The sequence below is a fragment of the Macaca fascicularis genome, chromosome 6 (assembly GCF_037993035.2).
Source record: "Macaca fascicularis isolate 582-1 chromosome 6, T2T-MFA8v1.1".
Classification (NCBI taxonomy): domain Eukaryota; kingdom Metazoa; phylum Chordata; class Mammalia; order Primates; family Cercopithecidae; genus Macaca; species Macaca fascicularis.
In genome coordinates this window covers 56152573-56175470 of record NC_088380.1, presented here as the reverse complement: position 1 = coordinate 56175470, position 22898 = coordinate 56152573, and the positions used below count along the sequence as shown (strand labels likewise).

The 22898-nt window shown below is 33.8% G+C and overlaps 1 protein-coding gene across 9 annotated transcripts in view; it reads right to left on the bottom strand.

The window, feature by feature from the left end:
- Nucleotides 1–575: 575 nt before the first annotated feature.
- The window catches only part of PARP8 (poly(ADP-ribose) polymerase family member 8), a 189851-nt gene continuing 167528 nt past the window's right edge, over nucleotides 576–22898 (bottom strand). For 5 of the 9 annotated variants that reach the window (XM_073993427.1, XM_073993431.1, XM_073993430.1 and 2 more), the window contains 9 exons: nucleotides 22814–22881; nucleotides 20972–21020; nucleotides 19724–19836; nucleotides 19385–19457; nucleotides 17411–17480; nucleotides 14532–14605; nucleotides 13340–13409; nucleotides 12370–12454; nucleotides 2133–5165 (listed from right to left, as the gene is read on the bottom strand). In XM_073993427.1, the coding sequence (XP_073849528.1) occupies nucleotides 5063–5165; nucleotides 12370–12454; nucleotides 13340–13409; nucleotides 14532–14605; nucleotides 17411–17480; nucleotides 19385–19457; nucleotides 19724–19836; nucleotides 20972–21020; nucleotides 22814–22881 (705 nt within the window). In that variant the 3' untranslated portion in view covers nucleotides 2133–5062. Of the gene's footprint in view, nucleotides 5166–12369; nucleotides 12455–13339; nucleotides 13410–14531; nucleotides 14606–17410; nucleotides 17481–19384; nucleotides 19458–19723; nucleotides 19837–20971; nucleotides 21021–22813; nucleotides 22882–22898 lie in introns of all 9 variants that reach the window. The other 4 variants (XM_005556870.4, XM_005556869.4, XM_073993426.1 and 1 more) reach the window with 1 other exon arrangement.

Here is a 22898-nt window from a genome sequence, read left to right as displayed (position 1 = left end):
ACAAAAGAAGTTTGCTATCGAAAGCTTCTCAATTATGAATACATCATGAGTTAAAAATTATTTTACTTATTGTAAGAATATACAGTAAGCTCTTCATAAATTTTTACTATTAATGGGTTTACAGGACCATATTTATTTATGGACTAAGATCCTATTCAGTTAATAAGATGTATTTTATAAAAAGTGGTGCTTTAAAAACCATTTTCTGATTACTTAGGTCAAAAATGCTTAGAAAATTCAGGACAGTTCATTTGAAATGCTCCTTTAGATATTATGGCCAGATGTTACAAACTGACACATGTACAAATATACAAGAATCTTTTGTTTCAATGTTATACTTCTTGACAGAATTTAAAATTAAAACGGCACTCATACAATCAATTTAAGTCATTGAAAGTACATGGGGAATACTGAAAAGACTTTCTTTTTTTCCCTCATTTTAAAAACAAAAAGGGCAACATCAATTTTAGAGTTTCTTGAGACCTTCAAATACATAGTCCCTAGAAGCAAGATTCATCAAGAGGAGAATCTAAAGCCTAACTGAGCTTTCAAAATACTGCCCACATATACCGTACTTGTTGAACAAATTCAGATTTATTGAAAGCAAACATTTACATTGGCTACAATGTTGGAACTATTACAAAGCTGGATAAAAGAGGCTTTAGTACCAATAGAAAGCAAGAGCAATAAAAAGTGAATAGAGAAAATATTTGGCCTTACTGATCTCTTGGCAGTATTTACATTATGTACATATTGTTAAATATTTGTAATAATTTTAAGGCACCAAAGGTTAAATAGCAGTTTGCAATACTATTCTGTGCACAAAAATCAAGAAATTTATTGTAAAGAGGCTGTATAGTTAAAGAAACATAGGCATATCTTAATGTTTACATAAAGGAGTGGCTGCATTTAAAAAAATCTCAAATGATACATTAAATATTGGGCAGATCAAAGATATTATTTTTAGAACATTAAATTATATTGACTATGTAAATAAGCACTATTTTTTACTGACCTCCTGGTAAATGTGTAATGTAATCTATTCGTCAACACAGCTTTTTTCACACTCATGGATATGTTTTGTCTAAAAACTACTTGAAATTCTTCTGACCTACAAAAACTTATCCTAATATTTCATAATGTATACAAAATTCCCAAGAAGAATTTACTGGGTAATAATATACATCAAATCTATATATAATCAGACAAAAATTTAGTGGCATTAAATGCCAAAATGCTTGAATATTCAGTCTGCCATTCCAGTGTAGTCGTTGGGTGTTTTCATCCTTTAACTCTTTAGAGTGGGAGATAGTGGCTTTAGGTAATGGACATAAAATTGGCCCATGTAGAAAATCAATCTCAAAATAAACTAATTAATTTCAAATTTTGCAACCCAAATTCTTTCAGGTAACTCACTGGGTGTTAACCCTGACATTGTTACCAGTGACTGAAAGATCCATGTTACCACATTGTCCAGAAGTAACTGACAACATCTGTGTCCAGTATGGTCTTACTGTTGAATTATTTGATGACTTCTATTTGCAAAATTTTATTTGTTCCTGACATTGAAAACCCAATTTACCTTACCAACAGTCTATCATTTGTCTTGAGGTAGTGTTATAATAAAGAATTCAGCAAGACAATAGAACATCATAATGTCTGTAAAATGTGCTTCAAATGCCACCATGAAATCCATATTTATTTAGATGGTAGATGACCCAATGTTGAGTGGCCCCTTCGTGACATATTAAATTACTATCTGATGAAGTTATCCAGACTCTTTAATGAGGATGATGAATTTTTCATTAAAACTTTCTCAAACCCCATGCTCTAAGGCAAGTTATAGTTTTAAAAATATTTTTATTATACAAAGTACTGCTAAAATTCTTTCAGTTAAAGATTCATAGACTTACATATTATAGATTTTCTTTCTTTTAGCAAAGGGGAGAAAAATGAAGGAATTTCTTCTCCAAACTTAAATTGTCAAAGAAAAATATTCAGAGCATTAACAATAGCTTGGGTTGGTTTTTTATACTACACCGTATTTAACAGTAACTTTTAAAATGTGGCACTTTTAAAATTGAACTTTAAATTAAAAAAAAAACAGTTTCAAACCCAACATATGACTGAGATTTGCTGAGCAACAAGTATAAAATTTATTCCAACATAGTGCATTCGAAGACACCAAAAGTGCATTATTCGAAGACACCAAATAATGCATTTTATAGCACTAGATTATTTGTATATTATTACTTTTTTCCATTGTCAAATGTTCATTTTCTTCTCATTTTAATACAGTGAAAGAGAACATATTATTCATAGTAAAATGTTTACAAAATCAGCAATGTAGGAAAAAGTAGAACTAATAAATTAATAATTTTCTTTCCCTACTTCAAGGATGAAAATAAATGACTGCCTTTGCTTAGTGGGTTACTATCTAAGTAGCAACAGCTACACAATTAATAAAACCATTACAAAGCATCGGTGAACAGATTTCAAATAATTATAAAAACACAATACAATATCAAATGTTTGGAATCATCAAATAAGTGAATAGATAATATTTTAATGAATGACTGAATCAAAGCATGATAACAGTGTTCAAATCTCCAAATTGTATGGACCTGTTTGGATTTTGGAAGCACATTTATATGTTAGTAGTAGTAATTGAAATTAGATTCTTTAGAAATACAGAAAATCATCTCTATCAGTTATTATAGTATCCCCAATTTCAAAAAGTTCAATTAAAAAATAAGATTGATTCTCCTTAGAATATTTGCTTACAAAGTTCTGAGACAATTGTTTGAAACAAAATCTGTCATTCTGCATCATGATACAACTCAATTAACTGTCATAACAAGATATCTTACTTTATTATCATAAAAGATGCCTAGCATTAAACTATCAACTACTTTCTCAGATAGGTGAACCTACTCTTATTCTTAAGTCAACAGGAACAGTTTTTATTATGCCAATTTTCCTTAAACAGTCTTTCTTGAGTCCTACAAGTTATCCTTCCAGTTCAGACTCCAATACTATATTCTTTACAGATCACTCAAATGTTAAGTAAAACCATAATGGATTAGGTCAGTGGCTTTTAAATTATGCTGGAGGCACTCTACAGAGCTTATTGGAGGTGCCTCAGTGGTCCTAGTGGCCAAACAGGTGGAGTTCCAAGATTCCGTCTCCCAAATCGTGGTATCATGTTTGTCATGTATAGATGGTCTAATGTATAGACTAATTTCAAAAAAATAATTCTGTTGCTTAAAAATGTCTTAAAAACACAGTTAAAGTGATTTGGGAGACTTGCAGCATGTTGACAAAAAAAAAAAAAAAAAAAAAAAAAAAAAAAAAAAAAAAAAGCAAGGTCCTCATGTCCCACACTAGTCTTCAAATAAGTGGTCACAAAACACTGGATATGATATTGTATCTTTGCCCTACCCCACTACTATTATCCCTCAGCCTAGCCCAGAGTTCAGAGCCACAAGTCAAAACAGATCAATGTTTTAAGTAGATACTATCAAAATGATTAATATCCCAGCCACTTCAAGCCTACTTTTTCTTGCAGAAATAAGTGGCATATCAATTATTTGCAATATAACAAAACAAATGATTAGAAAATACTTCCTAAACTGCAACCCTTAACAACATGTATGACCTTTTTCTCACCTTTTATGCCAGACAAAGGAAATAAACACAGCAGTTATCACATTATACTTGCAAATGACTACACATTTTTATTTTTTTTCTATATAAATTAAAATCAGATAGAGCCTTGATTCAGGGTTTGAATAGAGTGGCAGACTCACTAATTAAACTGCTTTCATGAATGGCCTTATTCCAAAGACAACATGTGGGAAAATAAACACTGTCAATTAAAACTTGATGAATAAGAACTCTAGGACTCAAAGAATAAGAAATGATTTTGATGAAATTATGAGTCTTGAAAAGGAAATGCTGAGAGCTGGTGTTACTGTTCTCTATAAACTTATTTGTTGTCTTTTAATATAAAAGAAGCATCAAAGTTTGTGTTCTTTCTCAATATGAAAAAAAATAAGCAGAGGTATTAGATGAACAAATACAAAAATGCTGGTGTGGCATAAATAAAATGGTAAAATGTTTTCTTGTAGTAAATAAAAAATATATATGGTTTCTTTAAATTCTGAGGTCTTTCTTTCAAATACATAATCATTTGAATATAGATTCAGTCTACCAGGCCATGTATGTTCCCCAAATTATGACTTTTAGATAACATTTTAAAAGAGTTGAATTTCTTCAGACAAACTGAAAAATTGTCTGAAAATATTTTCAGTGAATGAATGGTGGTAAATTTGGCTCATATCTTGGTTTATGTTCAAATTTATTGCTTACTAAATATTATCTTCTTTCCATTAAATGAGGATAGAATTGTGAAGCTAAGCCATCTTTCTTGTCAAAACATACGTGTGAATATACACAAATATATTCACAACCACACATTTTGATGCATGAATCTATAGATGTGTATATTACATACTTTTTCGCAAAGCACTACTTCTAAGACCTAATTGTTTTTGTATGAAGAAAAATAGAAGAATAGGGAACATCCCTTCCAAAACATTAGAATGCCCATACTACTAATGATATAGCACATCAGAATGTGCAAACAGTATACTTATTTCAGAGTATCTGATTGATTTAGATGCCATTATCAAATGTTCTCAATTCTATTTTGGTAACCTAAAATGTCGGTATATAATACCAAATATCCAGTTAAAGAGTTTAATATAAAAATATCAGCACAAAACAGTTTTTTCAATCTGTTTATTGTGTGAGCAACCCAAACTTTAGTTTAAGTGCTGTTGAAATTTTATTACTAGATTCCATAACCCTACAATTGATAAATCTTATACCATTTTAGGTATTTAATGAGATACTTAGAAATACTAAGAAAAACAACCAGTATTCAAAGGGTTAATTTTGTTTATAATAATAATAAATTATTTTATCATCTTCTTCAGTTCAAAATCCAGCTTTGAACCCGAGGAAGGCTTTCAAATCATGTTAATTAAATGGTGGTCCTTTAACCAGTAGCAGTTTGATTACCAATTACTCGGAGGATCTCTTTGTGAATGCCTCCTTCTTGTGTATTAATATTTGCATCTCCCACTTGGCCGTCTTCATAGCTGAAATACAAAACATAAAAATATAAAAACATTTTAAAAGACGGCAGCATTTAAAACAGCTTAGAAATGCTATTTGATACCTAAAATATAGCCCAAGAAAATAAAAAGCAAATTATACGGTTGTTTTTCAGGTGCGTTTAACAATGTGTCCTCATTGTGAAACACAGAACAGCCCATTCTACGTCATGCCTAAATTTTCCCTTCTTGCATTTTTTTTTTTTTTATCCTCTCATAAAGCACTGTCTGAGTTGCAAGAAGTTTCTCAGTGTCTTTGGCATTGCAGGCATTTCCCACAGCAGCTGCTATGAAGTCTACTATAAAAAAAAATAACAGCTTCAACTTTATGTTGCTAAGATTCTGGACTTCTTAACTCTACTCCTACTTCAATCACGTCTTTATTTTCTGACTGACGACACTTCACTTTCTACCACTGCTTCTTTGCCATGCCTGCCTTCTAATAATTATTCAGCCACAATCAGTGCTGACCTTTTTTCTTATCACTGGTTGTACTATTTAGTCTGACTTTAACATATTCTTATTTATGCTGGCACTTCACAGAAGAATGCAAGCCTGCTAAGTTTACTTTAGCAGTAGAAGGGAAAATATAATATTAAAGAACAGCAATTACTAAGTTCTTTAAAAATAAATAATTACATTTTAGATGGTAATTCATTTTTCTCAAATAAACTTACTTGAGCAATAAGAATTTCCTAAGAATGAATTTTCAAGCTTTCATGATCATATTCAGAGGCGAACAAGTGACAAATTATTTTTACTTCATAAAAATGGCTTCAAGACAGAAGCTTTAGAAAAGTGGTAATTACTTGAAAATAGATAACCAGGGATATAAGCACAGCATCTCAAAGACTAATACTAGCCACTATCTTTTCCTGAAATAGCACATTATAGGAAAATGAAAAGATGACATACAGCAAAGAGAACTTGGCTCCTTATGTAATCCACTGCTTAACCATCAAGTGATAACTGCATTTGTACCAAGTCTAAATTCTCTTTTTTTTTTTTTTTTTTGAGACGGAGTCTCGCTCTGTAGCCCAGGCTGGAGTGCAGTGGCCGGATCTCAGCTCACTGCAAGCTCCGCCTCCCGGGTTCACGCCATTCTCCGGCCTCAGCCTCCCGAGTAGCTGGGACTACAGGCGCCCGCCACCTCGCCCGGCTAGTTTTTTGTATTTCTTAGTAGAGACGGGGTTTCACCGTGTTATCCAGGATGGTCTCGATCTCCTGACCTCGTGATCTACCAAGTCTAAATTCTTAACTAAATGACCCAAGGTTGTCTATTTGGCTAATTCTTATTGCTGTTTTAGATATACTCAGCAAGTTTCAACTTACATATACATGGAAATGACACCTCATGGTGAAACATTACCCTAAGAAAAAGAATGGGATATGTGGTACACAGCCCAATTACAAGTATTTTCTCAGGACAGTAAGTGCTCTGTTACTAAGATTAATTCTCAATCACTTTTATTGCATCCTTTTCCTTGGCCTCTCATTTCAATGATGGTTTTATACATGAATCACACCTCAGTTTTCTCTCTTCTCATGACATGCAAAATCAATTATTTCAGCCCCTTCCAAGTTTTAACTATCACACGCATGCTAATTCCTAAAACTCTACCTTCGATCCTTAAATTTTTCTCTCTATATAACTTTCCTACAGATAACACAAATTCAGTATATTCAAAGTCCTTATTTTTTGACCCTGGGACTGCTACTTTTTATTCTATCCATATCTCAATTTGATGTACCAGCATCCAGGAACACAAAACCTTTAGTCATTCTTGGCTTTCTTTGTGCCTAAACCCAATTAATTATCAAGCTATCTTGCTTCCAGTTTCGTAAACTTTCTCTCTACCTGAGGCCATTACCTTTGTTTAGGCCTCCATTGTCATTTGTCTAAATGACTGGTTTTCAAGTTGTGTGTAACTAGTGGGTTTCAAAATTAATTTAGGTTGTCCAGACCAGCATGTTAAATGACTAATAGAATAGAATAGAATAGAATAGAATAGAATAGAATAGAATAGAATAGAATAGCGAACACTGACTTCAATACAGGTAGAAAGAATTATTTTTTTCTAAGTCACAATGTCAAACACATTTCTTTTTGTGGTGAGACAAACTGACCTAGAGAGTTGTTACAACATTATAACTGATCTCTCTGTCTCTACACTTATCCCCATCATCTCTCCTACAAGATCTATTCTCCACCCTGCAAAAGTGATAGGAAAATGACCACTATCTCACTTACAGAACAAAATCCAAGTTATTGGCAATATGAGTTCCTTCATCATTCAAATACAGACTTCCTCTCCAGTCATGCCCCATCACTCTTTTCAGTCAGATGGAAGGGTTTGTCTACCCAAATATTATACGTACACTGACATTTAAAAAGCATTAGAAGTTAGTGGAGAAGACATGAGACTCAAATTATTTGAATAAAGGATAATAATTTAAGACTGAAAGAGCACAGAGGAAGAGAGAGAAGAGAGCAAAAGTGGGAGTGAAGATAAGAGTGAGAACTAGAGAGAGAGACAGAGAGAGAAAGAGAAAGAAAGCATGCTTAAAAGTATTAAATAAAATGCATATTTTTCTACTGTCTAGGAAACCCACAAGGAATCACAACAGTTGTGGGTTGAATGACAAAATTGACCAAAGGCATTCAGGTGTTTTAAATTTGTTGCATATATAATAACCAAGAAAAATCAAACATCCATTTAATTTGGGCAACTGGCAAGGCTTAGATACATAAGTTGATAGTGGCATTAGGGCATTTCTTACAATAGAGTATACAGAACATGTCACAGCTATTTATGATTTAAGAGTAAAGTTCTTTTATGTCTGGAAAACAATATAATTTAAAAGAAATAGCATATGAATGATACCACTAGGGAGATGATACATTTGACTGGGTTTTGGTAGAATGAAAAGTGAAAACGTCTAAAAGGAGACAAGAATTACTCATATTCCCAGGAGTGTAAAAGGATTACTAAAATTTTAATGAAAAATTAACCAATTTGCTTTAAAAATAATAGAAACTAGGATATTAGATGAAATTTAGCTGCCCAGAAATTTCTTAGGTATGTCAGGACATTTCATAAATAAAAACTTTTGAAATTATTGACAACTTGATGGGAAGATCACTTGAGTCAAGGAGTTTGAGACCCACCTGAGTAATACAGCCAAGACCTCATCTCTACAAATTAAAAAAAAGGACAAGGCAGCCTGAGCTGTCCAAACATAGGGTGAGCAGAATTCAGAGAAAAGACAGAATCATTTCAGACTGGGAGGTCAGGGGAGGTGCCAAGGAATAGACTGTTTGAATGAGCCTTGAAAAATAGGCTAATGGTCTAGCTGGTAAGAAGGCCAAATCATTTGGATTGACTGAGCAAAGGCACAATAGTGGGAAATACAACTCCAAGTTGTTTTTAAGAAACAGCTTGGACAATTTCACTTAATCAGTGGTTTGTGCATGTAACTGAAGTAAGGTAGAAGGGACTCTATATGTTGGAGAATGCCATGTTTCTATTTAACTATCAGCCTGTCTGGGCAATGAATAATCAAAACACTGCTTTAGGGAGACGAATATGGTACAAATGGTATGATCTTAGAATTTTATACGCATAGGAATGTAGGTTGTACACCAAAAGATTAATCCTAGTTAACTCTAAATGGGGATAATATGGAAAATGTTCTTTTTTTTTCTTTTTTGCTTATCTTCAATTTCTGAATACTAAAGAGGTATATCACTAGTGTAATAATGGTAATGTTTAATAAATCTTGCATTGCACAAAGGAGGCTAAGAGTGATGAAGAAATTAGAAGCAGGGAGAACTAATAACCCTTTGATATACTCTGGGGGGACAGAATAATATATCCATGGGAGTAAAGGCATTGGGACAAAATTGTGAAAAGATAAACTTGGGAATTGATGACTATGGTGAGCAATGAAAAAGAAATGGAAAACTACAGCTCAGGTTTCGAGTCTCTTTGATGTATAAAGTTACTGCACAGATTGGAGAAGGTGAGATGTTGGCAAGGGAATTTAAATAATGTGTTCTTATTTGCATATTGATTTTAAGGTATTAGCAGGCTTTTCAAGGGCAAATACTCATCAGTTATAATATTTGACTTTTTTCATTCCTACATTCATTCCTCACTTATTCATTCCTACATTCACATCTCCAGCCCTTTTGAAAATGGCTACCTAATTTCTACATAGTAGGTCTTAATGTCCTAGTACACATGCGTTTCAAGGTTAGTCATGTAATCAAGTTTTACTCACAGTTTCTAGAAACTAGAAATTGGCTTGGATCTGTTCATAACATCTGAACTATTACATTTTGCCTGAAGCATTTACATTTAATTAAGTTTCTTCATTTTGGAATTCTCTAACAAAAATTTTTTGAACTTCTAATTCTCTTTTTTTTTTAAATCGATATTTTCCTTCAAATTTTACTTTCATTTTTTTCTGATACACCAGCCTGTTCCCTAAAATTTCCCTCCAATTCTTCTCTCATTTTGTGCTGCTTACTTGCTGGAAAACATGTAGCATACTATGTGACTGTTTTATCAGCTCAACTGTGGGAATCAGATTAGCATGGGAGTTATTTTAATTTTCAATATTGTTACTTGATAATAGATTTTTTAAAAAGGTAGCCATGTTAACTCATATCCTAGGCATTAGGCAAAGTTTCTAACATCCAGGATCACATAATGTATCACAAAAATTAAAAAGAACAGAAATTGAGTTTTTGTCTTATCTTCATTCTCATCTATTTATTCTTCTTCTAGGTGTTACCACGCATTAGGGAGGCTCACCACTAGTAGAACTCTGTGATCATATCTTTTATAGAGAAAGAAACTGATGGTTGCAATTAGAATGTACATTAATGAAACAAGTTCTCCTTTTGATGTGTTTTGAATTTATCAATTTTCCTTAATGAGTCTCCTGAGGGTACAGAAAGGATGAAATCTAATTTGTGTTCATAAAGCAATGAAAATGATCTTAATATGATAATATGAAATTTTTCCTTGGATTATTTAGGAAGTATCCGAGTGTACTTCTCTTTTCTTCATATGATTTATCCTCAATGCTTGCCTATGAAATACAGAAATTATTTTCTCCAGTAAACACCCCCCCGCAACATGTATATCCCTACAGATAGGCTTTATGTATAATTTATCTAAAAGTTCAAAAGAAATAATACTTAAAATGGTACTGCCTATTAAAATATCTAAGGTTGTTTATTTAGCTTAGTTAATTTGAATGTTAGCAAGACACAGAAGGAGTAAATGAACTGATTAGATGACAGGCTAAGGAAAGGACTCTAGAGTTACTTTTCTGCCAAAATCTCAAGATTTCTCAATGAAATAACTTGGTGACTGAAGGTTTCTTTTTGGAAGGCCAACCATCTAACAGTGGATAACAATCAAGACAGTTAAGAAAGAAGAGACAAAAAATATATATATATATTTTATAAGCCTTTCAGTGGCCAAGACCTGCACTGTGCTAAATTAATCCTCATAATAAACTTTAAAGGCACTGTGTGCAGATAGCTTCTCTAGGAGCCCCCAGGATCCTCTTGGAGTCCTTCTCTGCCTGCATTCTGCCCCAGGAGCCTGACCTGTAAGGACTTTCTCAATAAACTCCATTGTTCTCTAGCTTCTGGCAGGGTTTGGACAATGGGGCTTCCCAACAGGACTGCTTCCTGCTTGTGTCTTTTTGTACCGGGGAATGTATAACGTGCTAACAGATCCAGGTTACTACACTGGAACTGCGGTTTCCTTATAACCATATCCTTGTAAATAATCTAACTGGGGATGTCCCAAAAATATTTTTCACGGGTCATTTGTTTCCTGTTTGGATTGTGACTGATACAGGTATACTATTATCATTTTACTGATGAAGCCTAGATGGGTTATACAACTAGTCAATATCGCCTTACTAATTACTATTCAGCCAGGATTCAAACTATCTGATCAAAAGCCGGCTCTTTCTACTATACTCACTGCTGCCTGACTGTTAAGAAAGAAATCTATAGCCAGTAAATAGCTATCGTAAGAACCATCACAGTTTTCAAATCATCCAAAAGAAAACCAGGCAGCTCCTAAGTTTCACTGTGAATAGTCTGTCAACAAGGCAACAGATCCAATGCTGAATGCACAGGGTACTAGGGATATACAGCATACTGAAGCAATCTTAACAGTTCAAATTTTCAGCTTCTTTTAAGACTACATGAAGTACAAAACAGATATGCTCAACTCTTCCCTGAAATACTTTCTGTGACAAGATCATGGATAAGGTGGGAACAGCATGGGAAAAGGGTTGGAAGCCAAGGGTAGCGTGAAAATTAGACTGGTCTATTGCACCCATTATTTAGGAGTGAAAAATAATGCTTTTATATTTTAATGCAACTCTTATGATAAAGCCATGCCAAAAAAAAAACCCCACATCGACATGTACTGCATTGCCAGCTCGTGTTATATGCAATGTAGATCAATCTTTTATAGGACAGACCTTTCCATTATTTGTATTCTTCATCCCAGTTCTAAATTTTTAAAATTAACAAAAGTATATGTATGTATACATGTGTATAAACACATGTATACATATATACATACAGAGAGATGGCTAGAGAGACAGAGATGATGGTTTTCTTTTTTTTTTTTGAGACAGATTCTCCCTCTGTCACCCAGGCTGGAGTGCAGTGGTACTATCTTGGCTCACTGCAACCTCCATCTCTCAGGTTCAAGCGATTCTCCTGCCTCAGCCTCAGTAGCTAGGATTACAGGCATGCACCACCACACCCAGCTAATTTTTGTATTTTTAGTAGAGATAGGGTTTCACCATATTAGCCAGGCTGGTCTCAAACTCCTGACCTTAGGTGATCCACCTCCCTCAGCTTCCCAAAGTGCTGGAATTACAGGAGTGGGCCACTGCGCCCAGCCAAGATGTTTTTTTAGTTGTAAGTTAACAGTTGTTTTTCATCAGCTCTTCTAAGTTAACAGCATTTAAAAATTATTTAGATTTTTTTAATGGCTTACTGAAAATAAAACAAAAACACTAGTTGATGTTAAACTCAATTACCTGTTATATTTTGGCAGCTAAAGAGACCAAACAATAATTCAGTCACCACTAGCTCATTTGTGGCAAAGACAGTAATATACAAATTTGAGCATCCACTTACACGAAAAAGAATCGTGTGCAGACATGGTCAGTATTGGGGACAACCCATATCTCTCCATGTTTGTGCAGGTCGGGTGAGGTGATCACTGCAAGTAGAAGATAAAATTAAAGAACCACTTTATTCTAAAGAAATCCTAGTCCATTCCGGCTTAATATATCCCTTCTCTTTGAAATCTAAAGCAAAAATATAAGCACTAATGAACACACAAAAATTGTTTAAACTTACTGTCTATGAAGAAATATAGACAAAAACAGTGAAAGGCCATGTAACAATTTTATAATTTGAATAACAACTGGTATAACAACAAAAAGGAACTCATTTAAGTATTATCGAAAGCTGACAGGTCCTGACTTAAGAACTATTTAGACACCATGTTCATGTACTATATAACTACTGTGTGTTGAAAACTTAAAAGACAGTTGACAGTAGCTACTAAAACTCCTAACACAAGAAGAAAAAAAATGAATTTTTAGCCAAAGTCATATTTTAAAGTAAGAAAAAAGAAAAGTATATGATCTTGCAAATCACCCATCAATTTTTCTGTCATAAGTACAAAATAATATAATAATTTCAGTGTAGGAACAGAAAGACCTAATAGGTTATCTTCTCAGTGCTTGGTTCATCTTTCACATTTTTCATCGTGTCACATATTCAAATACCAACTTTAAGAGGAAGATAGCACATTAACTAAAGAGATAAGCATTACTTGATCAGAAATATGTAATTACCATTCTGGAAATATCTGCCTGAAATAAAATATATCACTGTCTGAATTCTTGCCAATTCTGCAATTTGGTTTGAAACTTTATGATCTCTACTGTACCCGTTTTTGCATTTGTGCCCTTTGAGATGATCACAAGGAATAATGCTTTTCCTATTCCACTGTAAGCACTCTATAACTATACTAATATTCTTAATTATAGATGAGCTAAGAACTAACACTACGAGGTTTGTAAAACTTTCAACTTACCTTCACATAAGGCTATGCATTTTAAGTTACGGCTTTGCAGGAATTGGGATTGCTGTCCTTTTTTCTGTGACTAAATTCCAAAAACAATTAACACTTAGAGTCAGAATGAAACACTTAGTGAAAAAAACTGTTCATCATCAAAAAGTCACTGAGGTGGCTCCAGGAAAAAAAAAAAAAAAAGCCTATCTAGACTAGCATCAATTTCCTTGCACTCTCTTAATATAATATCAAGCTATTTTTATTTAATTTCTGTACATAATCATTACTAAATTATTCTTGAGATGAGTGAACTTAAAAATGCTAAATTAGGGTTCAATGATCTCACAACATGGAATTAGAACTCAAATTTATTTTTACTAAAAGCTTGGCCTCTATTTCAAGGTAAACAAAATTAAATTTGCATGATCTTTTCCAACATCAAAATCAATTATTTCAGATCATCTACTCCAAAACCAACCCATTTTTTAATAGCATCACTTACTAGGTCACAGAGGTTTCAGAAACATCACATGTAGAAAATCTGGGATGTTTTCGTTTTCAGATATTAGATTAGCTATACTCTTTTTTAAAAATTTAAAGTCACATTATTTATCAGATGAATTTTTAATTTTCCCAGAATATACTTGTTTTCTCTGAAACAACGTGAGATTGATGGTCATTCTACTCTCTGCCCAGAATGTTCTTTCTCCTAGAGAGGCACATGGCACAGGTACTCATCATCTGTAGGTCTTGACTCAAATGTCACCTTCTCAGAGTATCCTTTCCTGACCATCCTTTTTAACATTCATCCCAGGTCCCTCTTCCACCCGACAGCATTAAATGTCTTATTTCCCTGGTTTATTTTTCTTCATAGTATCTAGCATTCTATCTATCTAAATATGTAGTTAATTTATTTATACCCCACAGTAGAACGTAGGCTCCAAGAGAACTGGAATATGTGTCTACTTTTGGCCATCACTATACTGCCTAGGAGTATCTCTGGTACTACAGTGGGAGATAAATACATATTTGTTGAATAACTATTGTATAGAGGCAATTCAGTTATTGCATTTCAGAGTGAGTTTTATTCCTTTATAAGTAATGACAACATTAAATAATTTTGCAGACTTAAAAAGCCTATTTTTCCAAGCTCTGCTGGCTAATGAGGCCACAGTTCACTAATCATAAGCAGTCACTAAAGTCACTACAACACCTGTGATGCATTGCTGCTTTTACTGCTTGAAGCTGGCTCGTCCTTGGCTGACACCTTCTGTTTCTTGTTCATCCCTGAAAACATCAGCAAAATAATAATTTAGGGACAAAGCTGTCTGATGCAGCTCAAAGTACAATCCACCTACTATGCAAAGTTCCATTCTAGGTAAAGGTTTGATCACATCAGGCTAGAGACAGTAACAAAGGGCTGTGCCCTTAGCACCTGAGGTGGAAGATCAGTGGGTTTTGGAGTCCTGGGAAAGTTATTATTATTATTATTATTTTGCATTGAAAGCAAGGATCGAAAATTCTTCTGCATAAAATTAATATAGTTTAAAAATTATTAAAACTTGATTTTAAAAGGCTTTTAGAACCTAACTGTCATTCCTACTATCTGGCTAGGAGAAGGAGAAAATAAAGGGTGGGAAATATGAACAATGTCAGAAAAATATATTTACATTACAACTTAACTTTTCTGTTGTTATTTGTTGTTAAATTCTATGTAGAATCTAACATTTCTTCTAATTAAGACAAATTTTATGTTCTTTTTTCTGCAATATTCAGAAATTTTAGCTTACTCTGTAAATGCCATAATTTCTTACTGTGAATATTTTAGAAAAGCAGAACTAAAATACACATGTTTTTGAATATGTAGATTTGTATCTATACTTTACTAGAAAGTGTTCATCTACTGTTACATCAGAAGTTGAGATAGGTGTTGATTTTTGTAGTTGTTTCAGCAAATGGCCTAATGAGATGGGGAAAAGCCTGTTTACAAATATGTGAAGTACATTTATCCAACTTTTTCAGGTCTTCCAAAAAGGTGCTGGGGTGGATGGGGACAGGTTGAGGAGAAGGCCTTAGGATTTCAAACGCATTTCTAACCAAAAAGCAAAGGGTATATATGCAGAGAATCTGTCCTGTTCTCTTACCCCTACCCTTTCAGCCCTTAAAATCAACTACAGATGCTACGTCATCTTACCGTAGTGATTCTTACATTTGTCTCAGATCAAAAGCCCTTCAGGAATTTGAGAAAGGTATGTACTCCCTCTCCAGACAAATGCACATATACACAGACAAATTTTTACATCCATTCACACGGTTTGTACCTTTCCTCAATTCTTTCCATGAACCCATCGAAGGAGTCTATATACCAATATAAAAAACAGAAAATCACAGTACTTGATGATTTGCTGTGTTTTTTCTTTATCTATGCTGAGAATGTACTTATTTATTTCAGCTGGTTTCTTAGCTTTTTATTTTGTACTGTTTTAGCAAGATTTAGAGTCTGATTTTAACCGATTTCTTCTTTGTTACTCCATTTCCTATCTCTACAGTATCTTACACTTCCTGATATTTATTTTCTTGTGTTATTTTGGCATATGTATTTTCAGAGATCACTGCAAGAGTATTTCTTTGCTAACAAGAGAAGGAGTCTAATTCCCCAACTCTTGAATATGAGTCAGGCTGTCCCAGACCTGCCAGTGCAGCCCATCCATCAACTGAGTGCCATTCAGTGGATACTTCAAGGGGCTAAAGAATCACTTAGCCAGGTCCCATCCCAGATTGCTGACCCAAAGAATCTATGAGCATAATGAAGCTGTTATTTTGCCCTAAGGTTAGGGTGCTTTGTTGAACAGCAATAGTTACTTGAATAATTATGTTTTAATTTTTCATATATTTCTAATTTTTCTTTTTTTATTTACATGCAACCTTCTAATTTTTTAAAGTTTTCTTTTCATCAGCATTTTACCATTTATCAATGTTGCTGTTTTCTTTTAGTAGTTCTAATTATAAATCTGGTTTTAAGCATTCCAAGTTTCCTATCACTGAGAAACAACTTGTTATGGTTAGAAGAACATGAACTTTGGTAAATAAATTAGGAAGTTCTTTTTAATGTTCACCTAGTTATCAGACCTTTCTTACTATACTTTCCTATAACATGAGGATATTAAGACTTACCATTCAGGCACCATGTGAATGACATCTCCTAAAACGTGTAATGTGATCGCATAATTACACACACACACACACACACACACACACACACACACACACACACACACACAGAAGCACACAAGCAAAACTAATTACATATGCAGTTATATGTATATAAAACCACTTAAAAGTGTGAAGGAACATACGCAGAACAATGAAGCTGTAGTAAAGGAGAGAAAATTTTCATCTGCTACTTCAAAAATTCTATGTAGCTTGAATTTATACAATGAGCATAATTATTTTATGTTTAAAACAGAATAGGTTAGTTGTTACATAAATCATACTGATCATTGTAAAATATTCCAAAAATCTTTAAAGTGCAAAGAAGAAAACATCACCAATTTCACCAAGGATAACTAATGCTAATAATTTGGTGATCATTCTTTCTACATTTTTAACTCATCAGGCTCCTGCACAGCACAAGCTTTCAATTTATTCCAAAGTATTCTTTCCCACAATCTCACCAAATTTACAAAAAGTTGTTAACAAGAGAGATGATTTTGAGGGTGTTTTTCTACTTCTAATGTTTCCATAATGTTCAAAGCTTCTTTATGGATAATAATCCAAAGATAAGAAATTAGCATGATATAGAATTACACTTAAAGATATTATGTATGTGTACTTTTCAGGGCCCTACATAGTGCTTTGCATATACTACAGTCTCAATATTCATTTATGGAAGGAATAAATGTAAGAAATATTAAATATTTGTTTAAATTGATAAAACACATATTCCATCTTGTACCCTAGGGAGAGTATTATAAATTCATCTTGACATTGTAAATTTAATAAAAATATATATAATAAGGCACAATAGAAAGCTGTGCATAGAGTATAAACAATAAGAAAATTAAAAGCTAATAAATTTGACTTTAGGATTACCTGAGTAACCAAATGATATGCTGGACATTGGACTAAGATAGATTCCACTTCCGTACATTGCACCATGGAGCTAAGATGGGAAGAGTAGGAGAGAAAGAGAGAGAGAGAGAGGTCTGTTCATGGTTTAAATGTTAATATTTGACAAAGCAATCAGTTTCATGTCAGAACATTCAGTCTTAGAAAAAAATGACAGAGCTTCTATTCCAAGGTCTAATTTGAAAACAGTACTAACAGCCTTGTGCTTAAAACTCAGAGTTTATATATGAAAAAACGATATCTAGAGGAAAAAGAGATTCTTGATAAATGTTTTCCATTCTACCAGTAATAAAAACAATCACTTATTACAAAGTACACTAGCAGGCCTTTATTTTAATGGATCTAAAATTTTAGAAATTAAACTTGGTCTGAAAGACACAGTAACACATTCTGATTAGGATTTATGTATTAGTGTATAAACAAAGCGTCCTGCTCAGATTTTCATTAAATAACACTATCTGTCATCCTGCTCTTATCCTTTGTTACATTTTTGAAGTTACATAAGTTTCATTAACCGAAACCCTTCAACTGGTCTAAGAAACTATACTCAGATCAACTAAACTTCTTTCTCATTTTCTGTGTTCTGGGCCCTCACACGCTATTAGTATGAACTATTGAATACTAAACGCATTTAACATTTAACATTTAATTGAATCATCTAAAATGTCATTGTAATATGAGATCTAGCTCAAGTGGCTGGGTTAAGTATCTCATATTATTAAGTCTTAAGCATCTCATATTTTCTTAAGTCCTTATGCTGTCAGATGAAAAAAAATTCAGCTGCATGAGAGTGAAGTGAAATGTGCAGGATGAAAAGCATAAATAAAGATGAAGATGACAGCCACAATATTCTGCTAACACCAAGTACTGTCCTAGAGGCGGAAAAGCAGGTATTAGATGGCTCTCTAACATCCAGTCCACTTATTTCTACATTTTATTCTCTAAAAGCATTCATATTGAGGCCCAGTACTCAAGAAATGTACACTGAATTAACAGAACGCCTCTATGATTTTACTTTGTGCATAATGTTTTTCTACCTAAGTTAAAAGTGTGATTTGTTTTATTGTTTTCTCATAGGGAATTAAACTCTCTTTTCTTTTTTTTTTTTTTTTTTGAGACGGAGTCTCGCTCTGTCACCCAGGCTGGAGTGCAGTGGCCGGATCTCAGCTCACTGCAAGCTCCGCCTCCCGGGTTTACGCCATTCTCCTGCCTCAGCCTCCCGAGTAGCTGGGACTACAGGCGCCCGCCACCTCGCCCGGCTAGTTTTTTGTATTTCTTAATAGAGACGGGGTTTCACCGTGTTAGCCAGGATGGTCTCGATCTCCTGACCTCGTGATCCGCCCGTCTCGGCCTCCCAAAGTGCTGGGATTACAGGCTTGAGCCACCGCGCCCGGCCAACTCTCTTTTCTTTTCTTTTCTTTTTTTTTTTTTTTTTTTTTGTTGAGACAGTCTCGCTGTGTCACCCAGGCTGAGGTACAGTGGTGCGATCTCAGATCACTGCCACCTTCACTTTCACCTCCTGGATTCAAATTATTCTCTTGCCTCAGCCTCCCAATTAGCTTCGATTGTAGGCATGTGCTACCAAGCCTAGATAATTTTTGTGTTTTTTTGTATTTTTAATAGAGACAGGGTTTTGCCATGTTAGCCAGACTGGTCTCAAACGCCTGGCCTCAAGTGATCTGCCCACCTAAGCCTCCCAAAGTGCTGGGATTACAGCTGTGAGCCACTGTGCCCATCCTTTCCCTTTTCATCGTATTATCCATTTTGTGTTTAGAACATTGTGTTCTGCTTCAGTTCTAGTATGCCTACTACGAATTCCATATAATGTTTTACTCACATGCTTCCTCTTTTGCAAGTAAAAGCCTAACAACAGGGTTGCTTACTGACTCTCAATTCTGAAGAAGAATGAGGTCTTGTTAAAGCATTCAGGAAATTTACCTGCAGTCGTGTATTAGAAGCAACAACCAGACCATTCCTCAGGATGGAGTGCCAGTTTTCAATGTGTGAGCCACTAAAAAAACAGACGAAGGGAAAAAGCAAAATCAGAAAATTAATTATCGTCAAAGTGGTCACAATATAACAAGTCATGATGCCTTCTGAAGGTTCTGGATTGCCAAATCAAGTATTATGTAGTTGACTTCATAACCAGATACTGAATGACCATCTATTGAATGACCATCTGCTGAATGACCATTTACTGAAAGACAGTGATATCTTCCCCATACATTTCTGGAAAACTGGATGGAGCACACCCCCATAACATTAACCCTTACTCACTGAAATGCAAAGGTGCTTCCAAAGAGTTTTTTAGCAGCTCTAAAATTGGATTCTTTGGCTGGTGGACTGCTGAGAAGGAGGAACTGATGTGGAGTATGCATAAACTTCAATTGCTGCCATTGAAAATAAAGAAAAACAAAAACATGTAAAACTTAACATATATTCAGGCTGATGACAATTTCAAATTTTATTGGCTTAAGAATTATCCACTCTCAAACTATAGCAATTTTACACTAACCACATTAGCAAGCTAAATTGTATAATGTTTTAAAAACTCTACTTAAGTGGTAAGTCACATGGAATTGCAAATATGAAGAACAATTCTTTGGGCAAACGGGAAAGGAGTAGGAAACAGACAATCCAAAGTCATTTGTATTTAGCTTTGGAATACAGTACGCATTCATGTTTAAGCAGATCTGCCTTCTTAATTACATTTCTTTTCACACTTTTATTATTGAGTCCCTAAGTATATACTAGCTATTCAACTGGGGAAATATTCTGGAGTTTGCTAAGCAGAAAAGTTTATAAAACTGCAAAAATTATTATTATGCTTTATTTGCATATATTTATAAAATTGAGAACTTTTGCCTAGATTCAAATATAGTCTCCTGCTTGGTCATGAAAATAAATGAAAGCAGAATCTTTTGGATTCATAGCTTGATAACATCTTCTAAGTGTTTCCCTTTCTCTTAGGAATATAGTTACACAGGAATATAAGGCACAGGAATCTCACATTTAGAGATTCATAGGTGGCAAAAATGAGATTTTTTTAGGTACAGCTCCTAGGTGATGATCAGAACTGAAATCCACAGTCTATTAGCTTTTTACAAATTATTATTTTTTAAGTTTACTAGGCTGATAAATAAGCTGTCTGAGGTCAACAGCTTCTCAGTTATAGAAAAGTGGAAATGTGCCAACATGAAACTGACAATGATTACAAAGCACATTAACTTCCTTCTGGTCAATCTCCATATAATATTTTTTCAATTGCTTGTGGAATGACTAAATGATTTCATATTGATGTTTTTATTTACTTAAAAGGTCAGAACAACAGCCTCAATTTGAATTTGTTATCTGGAAAATTTGGAGCTAGTGAACAAATGGCTATTTCAAACTAAAGAATGAGATTTAACCTGGGTTTACTTCAATTCCTGGAGAGGCTGGCTAAAAATCACAAGGTAGGTTCTCCCAACTGGCAAGTACTCCTCCCATTTCTGTACGTATATGTAAAAAAACAAAACAACTTACCCTGTTAACTGGCAGTTTCACAATATGTGATCTATTACTTGATATAACCCTGAAATTAAAATGATCCATTAGTCACAAATATATGACAAATATATTGAAAGTTCTTTTTCTTAATTGGCAAGTGATTGAAACTTATTTTTGCTGTGCCATAAACTAAACTTGGAAATAATTTCATTTAGTTGCATAATTTAGGTTTGCTTCCTGAAACAATTTAAAGAGCTTATGTAACAAAAAAGATAACATTTTAATTGGAGAAAACACACTAGAAAGTCGTTCTCTAAAACTTAAGACATAGTTTTTAATAAGCATAACCTCAAATATCAGCAAAATGAACTTTTGAACATTTCTGAATGTACTTTCAAATAATGATAGTCCAAATACAAATATGAGCAGTGAGTCATGGATCTGCTTCTTTTATTCCTCTCTTAAATTACTTAAATTAAGGATACATTCTTATGAAGATTTTTTTTCTTTAAACATTTGAGGATCTCTTTGAGCTGATATATACAACCTTTTTATATACAAAAATCCAACAAACGTAGACACTGCAGTTGAAGAAAATTAAATTCAAGTGTCTGAAAGGAATTGCTCCATACTTTCAGCACACAAAATAAGCAGGGAAAAGTACACAAAGTTTTGGTAGACTCTCTTCATATTGAAAGAAGAATGACTAACAAGCTGAAGGAAATGATCACAAGAATTAGAAGTTAACCATCTGACTGCAAGGAAAAAAAGAAAGCAACCAGATATCTGCAATTTTTACCTTCAATCTGAATATAATAATGAGAAAAATTTTAAGGTTACAGTGGAAATTTAGTGTTATTTTACTTAAATCTGTCAGAATTTAGTAACAGATCATAAAAGATACAAAGAAGGAAGGCTTCTATACCTAATTTTTGTTATAATCTTGTTAGACTAAATTAAATGTGTATTACACAATTTTAATGAAGTGAAAGTTAAGTAATCAGAATCTTGAAGAAGCCAGATTATTTTGCATCTGCCCACCTTTACATATTTTTTAAAACTTCCTGGTCGCAGCCTGGTATAAGTGCTTATTCATATCAATCTCTTATAAGCCTTACGTTTTTATTACTGTATGGTAAATCTCATGGAGTTGGAGTTTTCAAAGTTAATTCAAAGAGACATGTATATAAAACCCTTCTAAGGGATGCTGAGTAGAAACTAGTGTCTTCATTTTGCAAATGAGAAACAAGAGAGGAAATTATTTGAAGTAGAAGAGGGCAAATTATTTGAAATGGGCATCACAGCAAGGTGACTTTTCAAACCACCTCTCCTCTTCATAGTCTAGCCCTCCTTCTAAAATTCATGCTGGGATAACACTGTATCCCTCACCAGGCTCACTCTGAAACTGTGCATCTTCTGCAGTGAGCAAGCGAAGAGTTAATCATATTTATACTGCCCTTGTTAAGGGGGCAAAATATAAAACAATTATTTTGGATTAGAAAGATTTCAATAATAAAGGTTGAAACACTGAGTTTGATCACTTAGTCCTCACTGAACTAGAAAATTAAATGAACCAAAATGCTTTTGCCAGATAATCTAGTTAATCACATCTTGAAAACTATAGGCAAACTGCTGTCAAATGCACTATTTATCCCTGGTAGTGTGTGTGACAGCATTCTCTTCCCCTTGTGATGTATAAGTTTTAATTAAAGTGAGAGTCATTATGGACCCTTAGGTTGTAAAATCACCAGGTCTCATAAGCTTGTAGAACTCTAGCATTGCAGGGCTTGTAAAGCAGGCATTTTTTTTTTTTTTTCCTTAAAGCAAGCAGTAGAAAGGGATGCTGTTTTCATTACGAGGAAAACTAAAATTTTATACCATTGCAGTAAGGGATGAGCAAGGGGGTCCTGTTTATCCATCTGCTTCTTGATTTCCAGATATGGTGCCTGAAAAAAAGTCATAA